The sequence below is a fragment of the Mus musculus genome, chromosome 7, assembly GCF_000001635.26.
Source record: "Mus musculus strain C57BL/6J chromosome 7, GRCm38.p6 C57BL/6J".
Lineage (NCBI taxonomy): Eukaryota > Metazoa > Chordata > Mammalia > Rodentia > Muridae > Mus > Mus musculus.
The window spans coordinates 127911439-127930716 of record NC_000073.6 but is presented as its reverse complement, the minus strand read 5'-3'; the positions used below and the strand labels follow the sequence as shown (position 1 = coordinate 127930716).

Genomic DNA, 19278 nt, shown 5'->3' with positions numbered 1-19278 from the left:
GCCTTTTGTTACTTGATTCGAGTCTGACATCCCCACTTCATCATCATCTTAAGGAGGTCATAGATGGTACAGTCTGCCACTTGTGCCGGGTGCACAGATAGGTACTTAGCAAATACTTACCGGATGATTGTCAATAGCCAGCCGTGCTCAACACCTGCAGGAAGGTGTTTCTACAGAGGGCCTGCCACGAATGGCTTTGGCCTGGGGCATTCCCCCATGCTAGTTTTAGATACCTGGCCTGAGGAGGGATGGGAAGGGCTGAGCAGCGGCTGTGGCCCTACCTTAATAAGGTCTAGACCAGGCCAGGTTGTCGGGGAAGAGGGGACTAGGAGTGGGGGGAGGGGGGGTGATAACTGAGTGACCAATAAGACCTGGGGTACTTGGCTGGCCCTTAGGGTTCCCAGTCCTGCCTGGGACTGCTTTCTGACTGTCCAGGATCAGTTTTCCTGTATCAAAAGCACCCACTGCGAAAGGATCCAGGAAAGGACCACAGAGGCCAGAAGCAGGAAAAAAAAAAGCCTGCTTTCCGAGGAGGAGGAGGAGGGCGTGGCTGAGGGAGGAGCCCACAGGTGGTTGGCTCCTGAAGTGCCTGGAGAGGTCTCTGTTGACCAAATTGTAAGGCAGAACAGGTCCACGCTGGTCACTGCAGAGAGACTAAAGGTGTGTCCCGTCTTCCCCCTGGCCATTTTCTGCCGAGAAGCCTGCTTCACCTTCCCAGCCTAGATCCTGGGATTCCTCACTCTGATCCCACACCTAGATCCTGCCTTCAAAACCAGCCTTCTGGTTCTTCCCTTTCTACCTAGGGGCTCCTTCGGGGGGCCCTTGTCCTAGGCCATGGCCCTAAGGGTGGGCCTGGGACTTGGGCAGCTGGAAGCTGTGACCATTCTGCTCCTTCTCGGATTGCTCCAGTCGGGAATCCGTAAGTATGGATCCGCGGGAGGGAGGGTTGGAGAAGGAGCCCCGGTGAGAGCAGGCTGGTCCCCGTGTAGACTGAATTCGCGAATCTCCGTGTTCCTACCGTCTTCCCCTCTTCTCTTGTTAGTCCCCCAAACAAGGAATCACCCTATGGGGAAGCGGTTGGCGTGAAGGGCTCTGGGGACTCAGGCCTCCCTGCCAACTCCTCTCTCTTTCTTTCCCTCCAGGAGCTGACGGGACTGAAGGTGAGGCTTTCTGCGGGAGTTGGGGGAGTGAGGGCACAGCGGCTCGGTGTCCCCTGGCGGGTTGTAGGAACACTTGTCGCCTAGCTGGGCTTGCACTTAGCCACACTAAGTGTCCCAACAGCTCTGAGTGTATGGAATCTTGGCTCTTGTTTTATGAGGAAACTGAGGTAAAGAGATGCAGTGAGCTGTCCGCGGGCATAATCGAAGCCTGACTCTCAGTGTGGGTAGGGGAGGTGGCTCTGAGAAGATCAGCTCCAGTGTAGACTGGTTTCCGGTCTGAGCATAACTATCTAGTAGCCTTGTCTCCTTATCTTTCAAAGCTCCAGTTTCTTTGCCTTGAAAAGCTGTTCAGTTCTGTTCTTCTAGGGCTGTGAGGAAGACCGGGAGATTGGGAAGTGAAAGCCCCTTGGAGCCTAGATGCGCCTCAGCTGCAGTCTGAGTAGTAGCCATTGTCAGGATTGTGAGGGAATGAAGGAAGAATCTAGCTAGGTGTTTTCTCTGCCTACTGCTAGCTTGGGGGGTGGGGGGAGCGGCTCAGGTCCCCAACCTGAGGAATCCAATTTCCTTGCAATGTTCAATCACACCCCTAGTTCTCCTGTGCTCAGCAGATGGGGAGAGGGTGGAAACAGGTGTGTCTCTAGGTAACGCTCAGGTTGGTGCAGTTGGAACAGTCATAGGCATGAGAACAGGTGTCAGCCAGCCTGGACTCTGTGGAGAGGGCCCTGGAAGCTGAGAGCGACACCTGTGACCTAGCCGGCTGATCCAAACATGCCATGGAGGGGCTGTGCCCGGATGGCTCTCTAGCCTAGTGGAGAAAGGCTGGAAAGGCATTCAGAATAGAGTGACTGGTCTTAAAGGTCCAGTGGTAAGGAGTGAGTGGCCCAGTGGCTGTGACAGGAAGCGGGGCTGTGTGATAGTCAGAGGATAGTGGCATATGTACCTGCAATTTATTTTTTTTTAATTCTTTAAAATTAAGTGCCGGGCAGTGGTGGCGCATGCCTTTAATCCCAGCACTCGGGAGGCAGAGGCAGGCGGATTTCTGAGTTTGAGGCCACTTGGCCTACAAAGTGAGTTCCAGGACAGCCAGGGCTACACAGAGAAACCCTGTCTGGGGAAAAAAAATTAAGTGTTTTGCCCTGTGTGTCACATGAATGCCTGATGCCTCTGGAAGTCAGAAGAAGGTATCAGATCTCCACCCATTAGAGTTAGGGGCAGTTGTAAGCTGTCATGTGGAGAGGTTGCAAGAGGCCTTAGCTCTCCTGTCCTTGGGATGTATCTTAAGGTCAATATGGAGCCATGGAAGAGTTCTGCAAGGCTGACGTGGCCAGACTCGTGGTTTGTGTACTCAGACTTAAGGGGCAGACTGGGTAGAAAGCAAGGCTTAAGAGGAAGGGGCTGCTGTGACACTTGAATAAGGCCTCCTGGGGCACTGAACTCACAGCTGCCCAGCCCAGGGTTGGGGAGGGAGCCGAGTATGAGTGCACTTCCCAGGCTCTGAAAGAGTCTCAGGGTGGCAGGGCTAAGTTCTGCTGTGGGGGCCATAGAAGGGCCTGACCTTCCCTCCCTTCCCCCTTCCCCTGGGCAGCCTCCTGTGGTGCCGTCATCCAGCCACGCATCACCGGTGGTGGCAGTGCAAAGCCCGGTCAGTGGCCCTGGCAGGTCAGCATCACCTACGATGGCAACCATGTTTGTGGCGGGTCGCTCGTGTCAAATAAATGGGTGGTGTCTGCTGCTCACTGCTTCCCCAGGTACCAACTCAGTGGAGGGGCAGAGCGGGAGTCAAACGTGGGTTGGAAACAGGGTTTGGGTGACAAGGGCCTGAAATCTCAGTACTTGGGAGGTAGAGGCAGGACCAGGAGTTCAAAGTCATCCATAGCTACTACATCGTAAATTTAAGGCCAGCCTGGAATACATTAGACTCCGTCTCAAAAGAAACAAGTATGTCATGGGTCAGTCCAGATCATAGGCTGGACTAGTTCCTGGTGTGGGCTTGGGAGTATCAGTGTTCTTAGGCCACACAAAGAGGTCATGCTTTTGATCCTAGCACTTGGTAGGCAGAGGCAGGTTGAGCTCTGTGAGTTCAAGCCCAGCCTGATTGGTATAGAGAGTTCCAGGCCAAGATACATAGTGAGATCCTGTTTCAAAAAGAAGGAGAAAAGAAGCAGCCAATCTGAGGTAGAAGCGAAGGGTGAGGGGCCCTTGAGGTCTGAGGGAGGACAACATAAAGAACCGGGTCAGGGACAGAAGAGGTCCCTCAGCTCCTACTCTTTGCCTCTCTGCCTGCAGAGAACACAGCAGGGAAGCGTATGAGGTGAAGCTGGGGGCCCACCAGCTAGACTCCTACAGCAATGACACTGTGGTCCACACAGTGGCTCAGATCATCACCCACTCAAGCTACCGAGAAGAGGGCTCCCAGGGGGACATCGCGCTCATCCGCCTCAGCAGTCCTGTCACCTTCTCCCGCTACATCAGACCCATCTGCCTCCCTGCAGCCAATGCCTCCTTTCCCAACGGCCTTCACTGTACTGTCACGGGATGGGGTCATGTGGCTCCTTCAGGTGAGGTGGGGCACTGGGTGCCAAAGGTCAAGGAAGGGAGGCCGACTGAGATTGGGGACCGTGAGTAAGCACATTTTGTCCTCACAGTGAGCCTCCAGACCCCTAGGCCTCTGCAGCAGCTCGAGGTACCACTCATCAGCCGGGAAACCTGTAGCTGCCTGTACAACATTAATGCGGTGCCTGAAGAACCGCACACTATCCAGCAGGACATGCTGTGTGCTGGCTATGTGAAGGGAGGCAAGGATGCCTGCCAGGTAACAGAGGGGACAAGTGCACCCTGAGAGCTGGAGGGCTGAGTGGAGCTGGCATGGGTGACTATTGGCCTGAGGTCTGTCCTGACAGCTTTTTTTCTCCTTAGGGTGACTCTGGGGGCCCACTCTCTTGTCCCATGGAGGGCATCTGGTACTTGGCAGGCATTGTGAGTTGGGGTGATGCCTGTGGTGCCCCCAACAGGCCTGGAGTATACACTCTGACTTCTACCTATGCTTCCTGGATCCACCACCATGTGGCAGAGCTCCAGCCTCGAGTTGTCCCCCAGACTCAGGAGTCCCAGCCGGATGGCCACCTCTGCAACCATCATCCTGTCTTCAGCTCAGCGGCAGCCCCGAAATTGTTAAGGCCCGTACTTTTCCTGCCACTTGGTCTGACCCTGGGCCTCTTGTCTTTGGCTTGAACATTAAGCTATTTAACCCTCAAAGTTGACCATGCTTCCAGGACCACAGCACACCCAAGGACATGTGCCTGTCCGGGAGGGCAGCATGCCGACTTGATCTTTGAGCCCACTCGTCTGCATTTGTTCTTTGGGATTATATAATCTAGGGCCAAGAAGTTTACTGCCTGTGGAGCGGGCAGGAACTCTAGCCACCTTTCTCTGTTACCTGCAGCTGATTGGCAAGGCTCCTATGGAGCTCCCAGAAGCCTCAGCTAGGAAAATGAGCCCTCACTTCAGCCTGTATCTAGCACGTGGGGCAGCTGCCTAGCTGACTGCTGCACAAGGCTGACTCTGGGCTCTACCCACCCTGCCTGATGAGCCCTTCACTTTGTCCTCTTCCTGCCTCCTGGGCTCTGCCTTAATCTCCTGGACTCCGGAGGACTGAGCCCCCACCGGAGCTGGCTGGGGCTTGGGTCAGGGTGAGGAATAAAAGGAGCGAGGAATCAATGTTTTTAACACAGCTGGCTGTCTGTGAGATGAAATGAAGAATACCACCCTTTGGCATCTCTGCGTACCTCCAAAGTCCAGTGCACCAGCAGATTTTACTTTATGAATAAATGACACAAAACAGGTCTGTACACATATTTACAGGTTAGAGGCCAGGAAACCCAGATCCCAAGCAGGGCACAGGCCACTCACTTCTTGGAAAGCTTGACTTGTTTGTGCTTCGGGGGTGCCCACTTGAGGCAGACAGAGTCCACTGTGGGAGGAAAGAGGCATGAGAGGTAAGCAGGGCCTCTGGGCCGCTCACGCCTGGCTGCTCCTCTGGGAGCAGGCCAGGTTTCACCTTCACGGGATGAGAACAAAAGGGAGCCTTGGCCCTTGGGGGGGAGGGGATCCCAGGAATGAGTAACCACTTCTAGGCTGCCATCCTAGAAACTGGTTCAACTGGTTTACAATCTTGTAACAGCCAAAGAGTCCTTGGTTCTTATCCCACCCTGCCAAAACACACACGCATTCACAAAACACATATACACACACCACACACACACACACACACACACACACACACCCCACACACACCTGTGATAGGTGGTTTCTTATACTGGGCACTTTTGAGGTGTTCCTCTACCAGCTTAGGTGTGACACAGATAACATGCTGGCCCTTCCAGTACTTGACCATGTTGAGGGACTGCAGGGTGCTGATGATGTCATTCTGGGTGATGCTGGTCATCTGGCTGTAGAGAAGGATTCGAGCATATGGAATCAATGAAGGGATAAGAGACAAGACCCATGACCAATCTTGGGGGATCCCCTTCCTTTAGGGTTCCAAGCGATCCTTCACAAAGTCCCCAGTGGGACAGTGTATTCTGGACCTGGCTAGAAACCAAGGCCCTTACCTAAGATCTTTGATAGACAATGTGCCCCGGAAGTCTCGCAGGATCTCCAGCAAGACCCATGACCAGTAGCTTCTGTAGCTGAGTTTGCCCAGGTCACTCAGTGGCTTCTCTGGGGAGCCTACAGTACTCTCGAGCTTAGAGAGCTCATAACCTGGCAGTGGCAGAAAGAATCGTAAGGATCCAGTCTCTCCCCAGCCCTCAGCATCCCCAACTCCAGTACCCACATCCTAGGCTGCAGCAGCTACTCACTGAAGGCGATGAGAAACTTCCCATAGCCACGCCGCTGGTAGGGAGGCAGGGTCAAGATGCAGGCCACGTTGTTTCCATCTGGGGATTCCTTCTCCTGTAGAATATGGGGTATTCAGGTCCTTTGGGAGGGCCAGCCCCCATCCTAGTCAATAACACCCTCTCCCCAGGCTCTCCAGTACCTTAGAAAAGTAGCCAACAATGTGAGCCCCTTGCCTATCTACTTCTGTCAGAATGTAAAAGACAAAGGGCTCCACATCAAAATACAAGGTCTTGTGGTCCAGGAAAAGCTTGGCCAGTAGACACAGGTTCTGACAGTATATCTAGGGATAAAAGGTTGAGACAGTAAGCAAACACGTCCAGGGACGGCCGGTGGCTACTCTGCAGCCCTCTAAGAACCAGGCTGCACAGAGGAGCCAGAGTCGGGCAAAGGATGTAGCCCCTCCCCCTCCTCAGAACACAGAATTCAAAGCAGAAAGCAGCCATCCAGTCAGCGAGGTGGACAGGAGGCTCTAAGTGAAGCCTGTTGGCACCAACAGGAGCAGGAGAGCAAGACTCATCATGGCTTCCCTTATTATTATTTATTTGTTTGAGACAGGGTCTCACTGTGCAGACCAGCTTCTACTTTGTCTGTCTGTCTGTCTGTCTATCCACTCATCCAGGGTTTCACTGGAATTTATTTTGCAGATCAGACTGGCCTCAAACACAAAGTGATCTGCCTGCCTTAAAGGTCAGTGGGAAGGAACACAGGCACCGTGGTGCATGTGTGAAGGTCAGAGAGCAACTCCTGGGTGTTGGTTCTTGCCTTCCATTTTGGGCTCCAGGATAAACTTGGGCTGCCGGGCTTACGAAATGAGCACTTTTACCTACTGAGCCACCCAGCCACTTTTCAGGGCCAAATAGAGGGTAGGGCTTTACACGCATAACCAGCGTCAGTCTTTACAGACATTAGCTTGTGCTTCAGAGCAGGAAACAGAGGCTCAGAAGGAAAAACGGTTTAGGTTCCAAGGCTGGTGAATGCCAGGACTCAAACTCAGCTGGGCCCAGGCTCTGCCTCATTCATGGGTGAGCCTGAAACAGTCAGTACAAAGCTGCTAAGTGGAAGCTGGCAACTGCCAACTGGAGAGGCCTGGGGGGTCTGTGCAGCAGGACACAGTTGCTGCCAGGGCCAGCATTGGGAGAGACAATACCCCTGTAGCTGGGTTCCTAGTACAGATGTAAAGGGTTTGGGGGTTTGTTTGCTTTTTTTCACTTTGTATTTGTATTTTGAGAAAAGGTCTTACTGTCGTCTAGAATTGTGGACTAGACTGGCTTTGAACTCTGAGATCCGCCCACCTCTGCTTCCCTGGAGTTGGGATTAAAGGTGTGTGCTACCACACCCAGCTCTTCTCATTTAGGGTTTAGACAATCTATAGCCCAGGTTGGCCTCCAATTTGTAGCAATTCTTCTTCCTCAGCATCCTGGGTGCTAGGATTGGAGGCATGAGTCCACACAGAGGATGCCTGGTTTTTGATACCTCCTAACTTCTGCTCTTATCCAATCTAAGATTGTGTGAGCCCAGCACTGCTGGTCTGATGTGACTTAGGAGGCTGGCTTCAAAGTTGACAGAAGGTGGAGCTGGTAAACGCCCCCAGTTTCGAGTGGGAACCCCTTCTGTCATCCTAACAGTTCATGCTAAAGGAAGCCAGAGTAGCTAGCAAGAACCAGGCTTGGTAGGGATTCCCCTAGCACAGGGCTACCTGAGCTCCAAAGGTCACCAAAGACAACAAAGGCTGTGTTTACCAACAGCCTACTAGATGCTAGGCACGTGCTACATACCTGACATTTGTGGTCTCATTTGTGCAAACAGATGAGGTAAATAATTATGACTCGTCTTATGGATGCGGAAACAAGATCAAAACAAGGTTAGGTAACTTGTCTGAGACCAGCCAGGAAGTGACATGGTGCTGTGAGAAGCCTGTCCTCTTCGCCTAGTACTACATGGCCCTTCAGGGGAGACTCAAACACTTGCTAAAGCTCTCTCAGACCCACAGGCAGGGAGAGAGCAGACTTCAAAGCCTGCTACCAGTAGGGTCACTCCTGTGACAAGCAGGAACTCAGTGGCAGCTTCAGAGTGGAATAGGAAATCTCTATATTTGCAGGAAGTATCTTTGGGTCACACAGAAAGAGGAAGTTGTTTAAAGAGCACCCTCAGACAAGACAGTCTGTCTCTAGGCTCCAGAACTACTCAAACAGAACCACCCTTGTCAGCCAAGGAGTCCCTAGAAACAGTTGGGAGACCTGGCCTGAGGCTGTGTTCACTATATATCAATACAGGCCAAGCACCAGGGTCATGAGACCTCACTTGGCCAAGAGTAGATATAGATACTCACTGGGGGCTGGCCTCTGCCCGGCAGAGGCAATAATATGATAATGGTTAGAGTTTCCCACAAGCCCTGGGCTACCAGCTTACCTTGTGGTCTTTGCCATCCACTTCATACACAGAGATGTTGCTCTTTCGATAGATCTCCTTCCCTGGGGGCTGCCGCCACTGACACTGGCCCTGGGAATCCAGGGAGGGACACACTTCAGACCTTTGGATCTCTGCCAGGTGGCATTCACTCACCAGTCTGGCCCAATGTAACTCTTAGCTTTGCCATCTGCAGGCCCTATGTATAACACCTTATATCCAGTGACCCTGGTTTCTCATCAGCAGAATAGGGTCCCTTTCCTTTTTGTTGTTGTTGTTTTTGAGACAGGGTTTCTCTGTGTAGCCCTGGCTGTCCTGGAACTCACTTTGTAGACCAGGCTGGCCTCAAACTCAGAAATCCGCCTGCCTCTGCCTCCCGAGTGCTGGGATTAAAGGTGTGTGCCACCACCGCCTGGCTTAGGGTCCATTTCCTAATGGGCGCAGAGCTGATAACTTGCTCAAGCGTCTTCCTAACCCTCATTCATTCATCTCGGGTCCAGCTTTGGGAAACATCCTGCTGTGCTAGTGAAAAGCGCCCCCTTCCTGGCAGCCGTGGAAAAGCACTTCTTCCTATGGACTGACATCATTGCTCAGGAGCTATTGGTTGCCTCTTTTTATACTGAGGAGCCCAACACCAGGCCTTAGTAAAGGGCAAGGAACTTGAAAATTTTGGTCTCCATTCTGTAGAAGAAACTGAGGTCTGAAGAGAGGCAGTAAGCTGGTCAGTTATCTGGAAGCAGAAAGAGAGCGCTCTTTCCTTTTTTTTCTTCTTTTCCTTTCTTTTCTTGTTTTTTGTTTGTTTTTTTGTGTTTTGCAACAGGGTTTCTCTGTGTAGCCCTGGCTGTCCTAGAACTCTCTCTGAAGACCAGGCTGGCCTCGAACTCAGAGATCCACCTGTCTCTGTTGCTCTTTCTTCTTCTTTTTCTTAAAGTTAATTTGTTCATTTTTTGTACATCAGTGTTTTTTTTCCTATATGTATGTCTTTATGAGGATGTTGGATCCCCTACAACTGGGGTTATAGACAGTTGTGAGCCAATGTGGGTGCTGAGAATTGAACCCAAGTCTTCTGGAAGAACAGCCAGTGCTCCTGACTGTTGAGCCATCTTTCCAGCCCTCCGTCTTTCTTTTAAAAAAGTTATTTTTTTAGCTGGGCATGGTGGCACACACCTTTAATACCAGCACTCCAAAGGCAGAGGCAGGTGGATATCTATGGGTTTAAGGCCAATCTACGAACAAACAAACAAACAGATTTTTATTCTTAACAATATGTATATGTGTATGTACATATGCATGTATGTGTGTTTGTATGTATGTATACTCATGTGTCTATAAATACAAGTTCCAGCAGAGGCCAGAGGAAGGCTTTAGACCTGGAGCTTAAGTTACAGGAGCCTGATGATGCTGGGAACTGAACTTGGGTCCTTTGCAACAGCAGTCCATGTTCTTAACCCCTGAGCCAGCTCTCCAAAGGCTATGCCAACCCTGGACTATGTAGCTGAGGATAACCCTGAACTTCTGACCTCCTTGTTCATTCGATAGGCACTAGGATTATAGGAAACACTACCACGCCCAGAGGAATCTAGGGCTCTAGTAGTCCCTTGGGTGTTTTCCCCCCAGTTTCTCTGGACTCATTCCTATTGCCCCAGGGGAGTGACCCAGCCTCACCAGGTGGAAGCGGTAGCTCTTCTCGAACTTCATGTATTTGAGGCAGTACTCGCAGAGCCAAAGCTTGGGCTGCTTCCCATAGTCCTCTGGGAAAGGTGAGAAATACCAGGCATCGATTTCATAGTTCCCAATGTGGATCTTGTCTACATACTTCACTTTGGTGATCTGCAGACAGAGAGAGACGAGGACAGGGCACAGCTCAGAGCTCATTAGGAACAAGAAAAAGGGCAGGGAGCACCCCATCTGGTCCCCAGGGCAGGGAGCACCCCACTGGTCCCCAGACCTGCTGATTCTTACCGCCTCGTGTTCCTTTTCCAAGGCTGCTGTGGTGGGGTCCATCTCTGCATAGGTCTGGGATAAGAAGTACACAGAGATGAACACACATAGTTAGACTGTTCCCTTCCTGTCCTAGAACTCAGTGCTGATTGACTGTCTCCTAGATCTCGTAATACTAGTAAAGAAAGTAAGCACAGTAACAAATACTGCTGTCAACATCTCCTCTGTTTTCCTTGGTTGAGGCTGGCTCCTCTGCTATCTGCCTACCTACGCACACATCTGGACACCTCACTCTGGACCTTGAGCTAGATAAGCGGGTTAAGAGCTTCAGCTATAGCTGGGCAGTGGTGGCACATGCCTTTAATCCTAGCATTCTGGAGCAGAGACAGGCAGTTCCCCGTGAGTTCGAGGCCAGCCTGGTCTACAGAGAGTTCCAGGACAATCAGGGCTACACAGAGAAACCCTGTCTTGAAAAACAAACTCCCCACCCCACAAGAGCTTCAGCTGTACAGCGGGTCATAGGCAAGACTCAGATGAAAGAACAGATCTCATTTCCCATATCAGAGTGAGACCTGCTGGCCTGGGCCTGCTGCTGGCGTGGGTCTCCCTCCTTAACACCAGACTCCAGCAGCCTTTGAATATGTTCCGTGAGGCTCCCCGTCTTCTCATAGGATGTCAGGCAGTAGGTGAACAGAAAGGACCTCTAGGTTCCTCTTCTTCCTGGGCCCTCTCTTAAACATCACTGCCTATCACTGGCCTACTCACTCTTAAAGCTTCTTTCTCATCCTGGTAGCTGACCTAACCAATGGCCAACAGAGGGGGCGCCAGCTCTCTTCTCTGTGGTTATCTCTAGAATCAGTTCCTGTGCAATTTTTTCTGACCCACTCCAAATAATCAATGCCACGTTAGGTCTGGACAGCTGACTGGGGTCCTCAGCGCCCTGCTCCATCTCAGCCCCTCGAATCCATGGCTATCGAGGCCTTTCCTCCAGCCCCAGCCTTCCACACATGTACTGCTTCCACTGTGAAAGCACCTCTCCTCACTCCAGCCCCAGCCTTCCACATATGTACTGCTTCCACCGAGAGAGCGCCTCTCCTCCTCATGCTGCACGTGCTGGCCTCACCTTGGCGCAGAGCACAGGCCAGGTGAGTCTACGACAGAGCTGTCAACTACCACGAGCAATTATTTTGCTCTTTCCTGTCCTTCAAGGCCCGCCATCCTTCCAGACCATCCTCCAGGATGTCTGACTAGATTCACTCCTTTTTTTGTGTTGTTGGTTTTTGTCTGTTTTGGTTTTGGTTTGGTTGTTTTTCGAGACAGGGTTTCTCTGTGTAGCTCTGGCTGTCCTGGAACTCCAGGCTGGCCTCAAACTCAGAAATCCACCTGCCTCTGTCTCCCAAGTGCTGGGATTAAAGGCGTGCGCCGCCACTTAATGATGTTTGTTTTGGACAGGGTCTCAGTATGCGTATCACACTGGTCTGGAATCGAACTCCAAGCTTACAGGGAATTCTTACCTCAGCCTACCAAGCTTTCCTACCTCAGGTCCCCAGTGCTGTGCTTACAGGTATGCACCATTATACCTGGCCTTAAAGAGAATTATTTCAACTTTACAGAGTAATAAACATACAGAAAGGGATGAGGTCACAGGCCATGGGCCAGCTGCCATTGTAACTACCAAACACTCTTAGACATCATTTTCATTTTGCCTTCATAATGAGTCTTTGAAACCAAGAGTGCTCGTTATTGCCATAATACAAAAGAGGAAACTGAGGCACAAGAAGAAAAATCTTGGGGCTGGAGAGATGGCTCAGCTGTTAAGAGCACTGTCTACTCTTCCAGAGGTCCCGAGTTCAATTCCCAGCAACCACATGGTGGCTCATGGCCATCTGTAATGTGATCTGGTGCCCTCTTCTGGCACACTCGGGTATACCTGCAAGTAGAGCACTTGCACATCTTGCCCAGGTTCACAGAACTGTAAAACAAAAGAAGCCCTGGGCTGGCCCAATTCCAACAAAGACTTTTCTCTTCAGGTGTTTCTTTAAACTGCATTTTTCAATGTTCACAAAACAAAACTCTTTTTGTGAATGCATTAAAGAACTACAAAACCACTATTTTTCTTCAATGTTGTAATTTATTTAGAATTAAACATTAATTAGAACAGGGCATGGTGGTACATACCTGTATACCAGCACGTCTGAGGCAGAGGCAGGGGAACCAGTTCAAGGTCATCTTTGGCTATAGACCAAGTTTGAGCCCATGTCTCAAAAAAAAAAAAAAAAAAAAAAAATCCAACCAATCAACCAACAAAAATCTCCAATAACTATCGAACCTTGCTGAGAGTTGAATCACTCATCCATCAATATCCAGCCCACTCTGGTCTACCTGCTGACTAACAGTCACTCCATTCAAGCCAGAGAATAGCATTTTAAACCTGTGCTGTCCAAGAGAACAGCCATTAACTGCAAACGCTATTCCATCTCAAATTCATGACAATTGAAAAAAAAGTTCTAGTCAAACTGGACATGTACAGACTAGTACTGAAGAGCCACAGGTGGCCAGAGGAGCTACTGTATTGACTAGCGACAGCCCACAGACCACTTACAACAGTGCACTAGACAGTGCTACCCTAGAACCGGAGCCTTTGTAGCTTAGGGGATGGAAAAGAGTTCTTACTAACACACACTGGCACTGCAGCCAGCTGGAACGTCTGTGTACACATACATGCATGGATTACAAGTCAAACAAAACTGCCTCTAAACAATACTTACCCCACAAACATTTCAAAGGGATGGAGAAATGGTTGAGAGTTACAAGTATTTGTTGCTTCTGTGGAAGACCTGAGCTCAGTTCCCAGCACCCATGGGCCCCACGGTAGTCACAGCCATTTTTAACTCCAATCTCAGGGAACCCAATGCCTCTTCTAAACTCTGTGGCACTGGATCCACACGCATACATGCAGGCAACACTCATACATATAAAGCTAAAAACCATTACAAAATGTAAATGTTATACATACCACACCAAAACAAATTTCCAGCCTGGTGACAGAGTGTCCAGAGAGACAAGCATTGTTGCGCTGTGTTTGCTAAGAGCTTGCGAGGAATCGCACAGCTGTGCAGTGGCCGCTCAGGACGGCTGACATGCCTTAGCTTGTAAATCAATGCAGGAGTGTGGGTCTGCTCCATTTCTGGAATTATTCCTTTCTCTCTTCCATCTCTTCTCTAAGCTATTTTCCTTAGCACTTCTGGCTTCTCCCCAGACATTTTGGGTTTCCTTACTCCTTCCTCTAAAACTTTACTCCCTGCTGGGCAGTGGGGGCGCATGCCTTTAATCCCAGCACTTGGGAGGCAGAGCCAGGTGGATTTCTGAGTTCGAGGCCAGCCTGGTTTACAGAGTGAGTTCCAGGACAGCCAGGGCTACACAGAGAAACCCTGTCTCAAAAAAAATTTAAAAAAAAAAAAGAAAAAAGAAAAGAAAAGAAAAGCTTTACACCCTGGCAGTGGCTGACTGTCCACCATGTGTCTAACCTCTGTGAGATTCTGAACAGCATGATTTTTCCCTAAACTTGACAGCCCACCTGCCTTGGGGTTTTTCTTTTAAACTGTAATAAATCTGTCAAGCTTCCAAAATAGAAAGAAGGAGGGAAGGAGGAAGGGGGGAGGGAGGGAAGGAGGAAGGGGGGAGGAAGGGAAGGAGGAAGGGGGGAGGGAGGGAAGGAGGGGAAAACACAATCCCCAGAAACAGTCTGGCTAGAAGAGAGTTCAGGGCCATCCTGGGCTACAGTCTCAAAAGACCAGAGAGCCAGGCTTGCTGACCCCTGTAATCCTTGGATTACACTTGGGAAGTAGGCACAGAAAGATGAGGAGTTCAAGGCCAGCCTTGCCTATGTAGGAAGTTTGAGACTAGCCTGATTACAGGAGACAGTCTCACAAAAACAAAAAGGGTTACTGCCATGGCTCGGTGGGTACTGGACTTGCCACGTAATCCTAGAGACCAGAGTTTGATCCCTGGATCCTAATTAAAGGTAGGACTGACTCCACAAAGTTGCTCTATGGTCTCCACATTCTCAAACCATGGCACACATAACCCCTCCCCCCACATACCATGCATACACACATAGAAGCACAGGAACATATCATGCATATACATACATATACTAAATATTTTGAAATATATGTATATATACACACATACACTAATAACACACATACTTTGTTTCTGCTTTTCAAAGATTCCTTATTTTGGATACCTCTGTAGGATGTGTCAGGTAGGGCCTGGCCCCTAAGACAATGTAAATCCTACCAAGACTTCTAGACCGGCCTGTGCTCCCTCTGGATATTGAGATGCTCTGCAATAGCAGGTGAAGTAGATTAAACCTAATACTCTGGCTTTCAAGCCAAGAAGCTTGAGCTTAACCTCTCGGAGCCTGCCTCCTCATACACAAAACCAAGGATTTGCCCCGTGGTGATAAAGGCCAGGGAGGCTTGGATGAGATCGTCCAGTGCTCGGCGTGGGGATGGATAGCAGAGGAAATGACGTAATTTTAGTTTCTTTCCTTCCCTTTGGACTTCAAGTTTGAGTTCCAGTCCTAACTGTACCGTTTCCTTACTGTGAGAGAACAACCCTCTTCTCTCTATAAGCTGAGGATTTTTTCATATGTGAATAAACGAGAGAAAAACCCTGGCATACTACCAGCTTTCACATGGGAGTTGCTATGGCTTTGTTGTGATGGTCCTGAGAAGGGAGGGGCCAGGACCTTCTGCACATGGTTGATCTCATCATGCTTTCGCTTTTGGTTTCGAGTGATCTTGCGCTCTGGCTGCTCGGCCAGCTCACTCAGGTATTTCTCAGAGTTCTTCTGCACGGCATCCTTCACTGTCTTGGTCAGTGCGAGTCGGTTCTTGTCCACCCATTCGTCCAGTCGCCTGTTAACTGTTAGGACGCACCGTGAGGGACTGACTGACTGCCTCCCTCCTTCCACCCAGGCCCCAGGGCCCCAGGCACTCACAGCCCACATAGTGAACATAGAATTCTTCTCGGCCTTCCTGGTCATTCACTCGAGACTGGATCACTTCTGCTGAATCTGTCAAGAAAAAAAAAAAGGGGGGGGGATCTGAGGGGTAATTTCCAGATCCATCTGTCCACACCTGCCATTTACCCTGTAAGGTGAGCCAGGTTAGGACTTGGGGGAGGTACAGGGGGTGTTACAGAGGACCAGAGATTTGAAAACTGAGAAAACCTGGTATTTAAGCATGTTTAAGACTACCTCCAAAGTCAGTGCTCATTCACTCATTTGGGGGCCATGAGAGCTGGCTGGGGATTAAGACAGTTTAAGCTTCCTTCACATTTCCTAAATGACTGTAGCCCCATGGTTTGACTTTCTGAGCTTTAGTTCCTTCATCTGGAGAATACCTAAAAGGGTGACCATGCTTTAGTCTGTAGCACAGGGACAGATGCAGAGATGTCTAGAAATTAATGCTCGTCTGGCGCTCCACTATGTAATGCTGGCCACAGTGAGAAGATACAGTGAGGAATCACAAGAGATCTTGTTCTCTAGTGTTTTCCCATTGACAGAGAAAGGCAGATAATTTTAACAGTATGGCTGCCGGGTGTGGTGGCGCACACCTTTAATCCCAGCACTTGGGAGGCAGAGGCAGGCGGATTTCTTCTGAGTTCGAGGCCAGCCTGGTCTACAGAGTGAGTTCCAGGACAGCCAGGGCTACACAGAGAAACCCTGTCTCGAAAAAACAAAAAACAAACAAACAAAAAAACCCAGTATGGCTGAGGTACGAAAAAGAAAAACGTGCCAGACCATGCAAGCAACTGACTTTGCCTGAAGGGGTCTAGAATGGGATCACCACAGGAGATAAAGAGACTAGGGGGGCTGGTGAGATGGCTCAGTGGGTAAGGGCACCCGACTGCTCTTTCAAAGGTCCGAAGTTCAAATCCCAGCAACCACATGGTGGCTCACAACCACCCTTAATGAGATCTGATGCCCTCTTCTGGTGTATCTGAAGACAACTACAGTGTACTTACATATAATAAATAAATAAAATAAAAAAAATAATAAAAAAAAAAGAGAGACTAGGGGCGAGAGAGATGGCTCAGTAGTTAAGAGCATTGACTGCTCTTCCGCAGGTCCCGAGTTCAAATCCCAGCAACCACATGGTGGCTCATAACCATCTGTAATGAGATCTGAGACCCTCTTCTGGGGTGTCTGAAGACAGCTACAGTGTACTTACATATAATAAATAAATAGGGGCTGGTGAGATGGCTCAGTGGGTAAGACACCCGACTGCTTTTCCGAAGGTCTGAAGTTCAAATCCCAGCAACCACATGGTGGCTCACAACCACCCAGAATGAGATCTGACTCCCTCTTCTGGAGAGTCTGAGGACAGCTACAGTGTACTTACATGTAATAAATAAATAAATTTTAAAAATAATAATAAAAAATAAATAAATAACTTTTTAAAAAACAAAAATTAAGAGATGAGTAAGAGCTAGCCAGGAAGACATGAGATTACTTATAGCAAGAGCAGGTGATAAAAGGCACATAAACACATAGTTTTGGCGGGCAGAGCAAGATTGGTCTGGCAATAGCCCTTACTAGAAGTGCCTAGAAACTGGAAAGGTCTCAGACACCTTTAATCCCAGCACTTGGGAGGCAGAGGCAGGCGGATTTCTTCTGAGTTCGAGGCCAGCCTGGTCTACAGAGTGAGTTCCAGGACAGCCAGGGCTACACAGAGAAACCCTGTCTCGAAAAAACAAAAAACAAAACAAAAAACAAACAAACCCAGTCTAAGGAGTTTAATTATGTTTTGAGACAAGGTCTCTCTATGTAGTCCTGGCTCTTCTGGAACTTGCTATGCAGACCAGGCTGGCCTCAAACTCACAGCCTTCCCAGGGCTGGGATTAAAGGTGTATGCCACCATGACCGACATTTATTCGTTTAAATTAGATGTATTTATCGTATTAGGGGGTGGGGGATACTCTTATATGGATTCTGAGGGCAAACAGTAAGAATCATTGTCTCCTTCTACCATGTGGGTCCTGGGGACAGAACTCAAATCACCAGACTTGGTGACAAATACCTTTATGTCCTGAGCCATCTCAGCTCGGAGTTTATTTTGAAGCCAGCAGCTTGAGGTTTATTTTGAAGAGGGAAAGAAAAGGAAGAAAAGATAAGGAAGATAAGGAAACGTGTTTTTAGGAACTGGGCTGTCCTCTTTGCTGGCGATGAGGGGGCAAGAGAAATGTAAAGACAGACAACAAAACACCAATGAAGGAACAGATATAGCAAAAAAAAAAAAAAATGAAGCCTGAAATCGAACCAGAGTGAATGTTCACAGGCCAACTCTGTATTCAGCTGACTGGTGGCTTTACAGGTGAAAACAAGCATGGCCTGACTCCAACCTCCAATTACAAAGTGGGCTTCTCAGCTCCCGAAATCCCGCCTTCTTACCTGAGTCACCACCCTGGCCCCAAGACTCCCAGCCCCACAGAGCGCCCATTCCTAGGCCATGCCCATTCCCTAAATCCCGCCCCTAGGCCCTGGGCCCCGCCCTCACGCCAGGTGCTATCCGGCCGCCGGCACAGGTACGTTTCTCCGATCTCCACGGTGACTTCTGGTTCGCCACGCGCCGGAGTCGGCGGAGAGACCCGGCCCGGGGACCGGGCAGGCCCCTCGACTGCTGCATTTTCCCCCGGGCCGGGCTCTCCCTCCCCTACAGTTCCTGAAGTTGTTGCAGCAACTGCAGCTGTAGCTCCCTGTGCCGCCATTGCTGTGCCGGAAGTGACCGGCCAGAGAGCCGCTTTTATTTCCGGATCAGTGGGGGCGGGCATAGTCTTGCGTGTTGGAGGTGGGGAGGTTGTGACGTGGCAAGGTTTTGTTTTGTGCGTACTGCGTGTGGCTGTTGTTGCTAAAAATTGGCCCAACTTGAGACAGGGTCTAATTACAGTCCTAACTGACCTGGAACTCGCTATGTAGACCATACTGGCCTCGAGATCCACCTGCTTCTGCCTTTTGAGTCCTGGTATTTAAAGACGTGCACCGCCACACCCGGACTTAGCTATTTTTGTGGAGTTGTTTGTTGTGACATAGCCCGGGCTGCCTACACACTTGCTGACCTAGCTCCTCCTGCCTTGGGTTCCCGAATGCTGGGATTAAAGGCGAGCATTCCTATTTCTTGAGAAAGGTTCTCAGAGGCTAGCCTGAAATTCATTGAACGTGCAGCAGTATCCTGGGGATTACAGTTGTACTCTATCACTGAATTAAGTTTTATGGGATGCTTGGGGCCAAAACCCAGGGCTTTTTATATGCTACCCACTCTATATTTGCGTCTCTCGCTCAGGGTGGGAGCAAAAACCAGTTGAGACAGGAAAAGAACAGGTGTGCCAAATAAACTACCTTCAAAATAAACTTACTCACTCTTTCTCTCTCTTTTTTTTTCAAGACCGGGTTTCGCTGTGTAGCCTTGGTTGTCCTGGAACTCACTCTGTAGACCAGAAATCTGCCTGCCCCTGCCTCCCATGTGCTGGAATTAAAGGCCTGCACCACCACTGCCCGGCAACTTCTTTTCTCTTAAGAATTTCATGTAGCGGGGCTGGAGAGATGGCTCAGCAGTTAAGAGCACTGACTGCTCTTATGAAGGTCCCGAGTTAAGACCCCATGGTGGCTCACAACCATCCATAACAAGATGTGACACCCTCTTCTGGAGTGTCTAAAAACAGCTACAGTGTACATGTATTTACATATAATAAATAAATAAATCTTTGAAAAACAAAAACAAAAAACCTCGAGCGTGGCCAGGGAGAACCTTGAGTGGTTGTCTAACCTCCACCTTTCAAATGTTGAGGTTAGGATGGCACCACA

The 19278-nt window shown here is 49.8% G+C and overlaps 2 protein-coding genes across 5 annotated transcripts; one reads left to right on the top strand and one right to left on the bottom strand.

Annotated features, from left to right (window-relative positions):
* Positions 1-567: 567 nt before the first annotated feature.
* Positions 568-5000, top strand: Prss8 (protease, serine 8 (prostasin)). 2 transcript variants are annotated; one of them, XM_006508306.3, is made up of 7 exons: positions 568-660; positions 804-919; positions 1143-1160; positions 2746-2908; positions 3447-3718; positions 3806-3972; positions 4077-4934. In XM_006508306.3, the coding sequence occupies exons 2-7, from the start codon at positions 835-837 to the stop codon at positions 4389-4391; spliced, it is 1020 nt and encodes a 339-aa protein (XP_006508369.1). In that variant the 5' UTR covers positions 568-660; positions 804-834; the 3' UTR covers positions 4392-4934. The 2 variants fall into 2 exon arrangements, with proteins under 2 accessions (XP_006508369.1, NP_579929.1); NM_133351.3 differs by having other exon boundaries at positions 604-919; positions 4077-5000.
* Kat8 (K(lysine) acetyltransferase 8) lies at positions 4879-18200 on the bottom strand. 3 transcript variants are annotated; one of them, NM_026370.2, is made up of 11 exons: positions 17975-18200; positions 15415-15489; positions 15163-15338; positions 10428-10481; positions 10131-10295; positions 8469-8558; positions 6199-6339; positions 6020-6113; positions 5771-5921; positions 5454-5608; positions 4879-5130 (listed from the first exon to the last, which is right to left on the bottom strand). In NM_026370.2, the coding sequence occupies exons 1-11, from the start codon at positions 18183-18185 to the stop codon at positions 5066-5068; spliced, it is 1377 nt and encodes a 458-aa protein (NP_080646.1). In that variant the 5' UTR covers positions 18186-18200; the 3' UTR covers positions 4879-5065. The 3 variants fall into 3 exon arrangements, with proteins under 3 accessions (NP_080646.1, NP_001347628.1, XP_006508201.1); NM_001360699.1 differs by lacking the exon at positions 17975-18200 and adding an exon at positions 17498-17703; XM_006508138.3 differs by lacking the exon at positions 17975-18200 and adding an exon at positions 17869-17958 and having other exon boundaries at positions 4942-5130.
* Positions 18201-19278: the final 1078 nt, after the last annotated feature.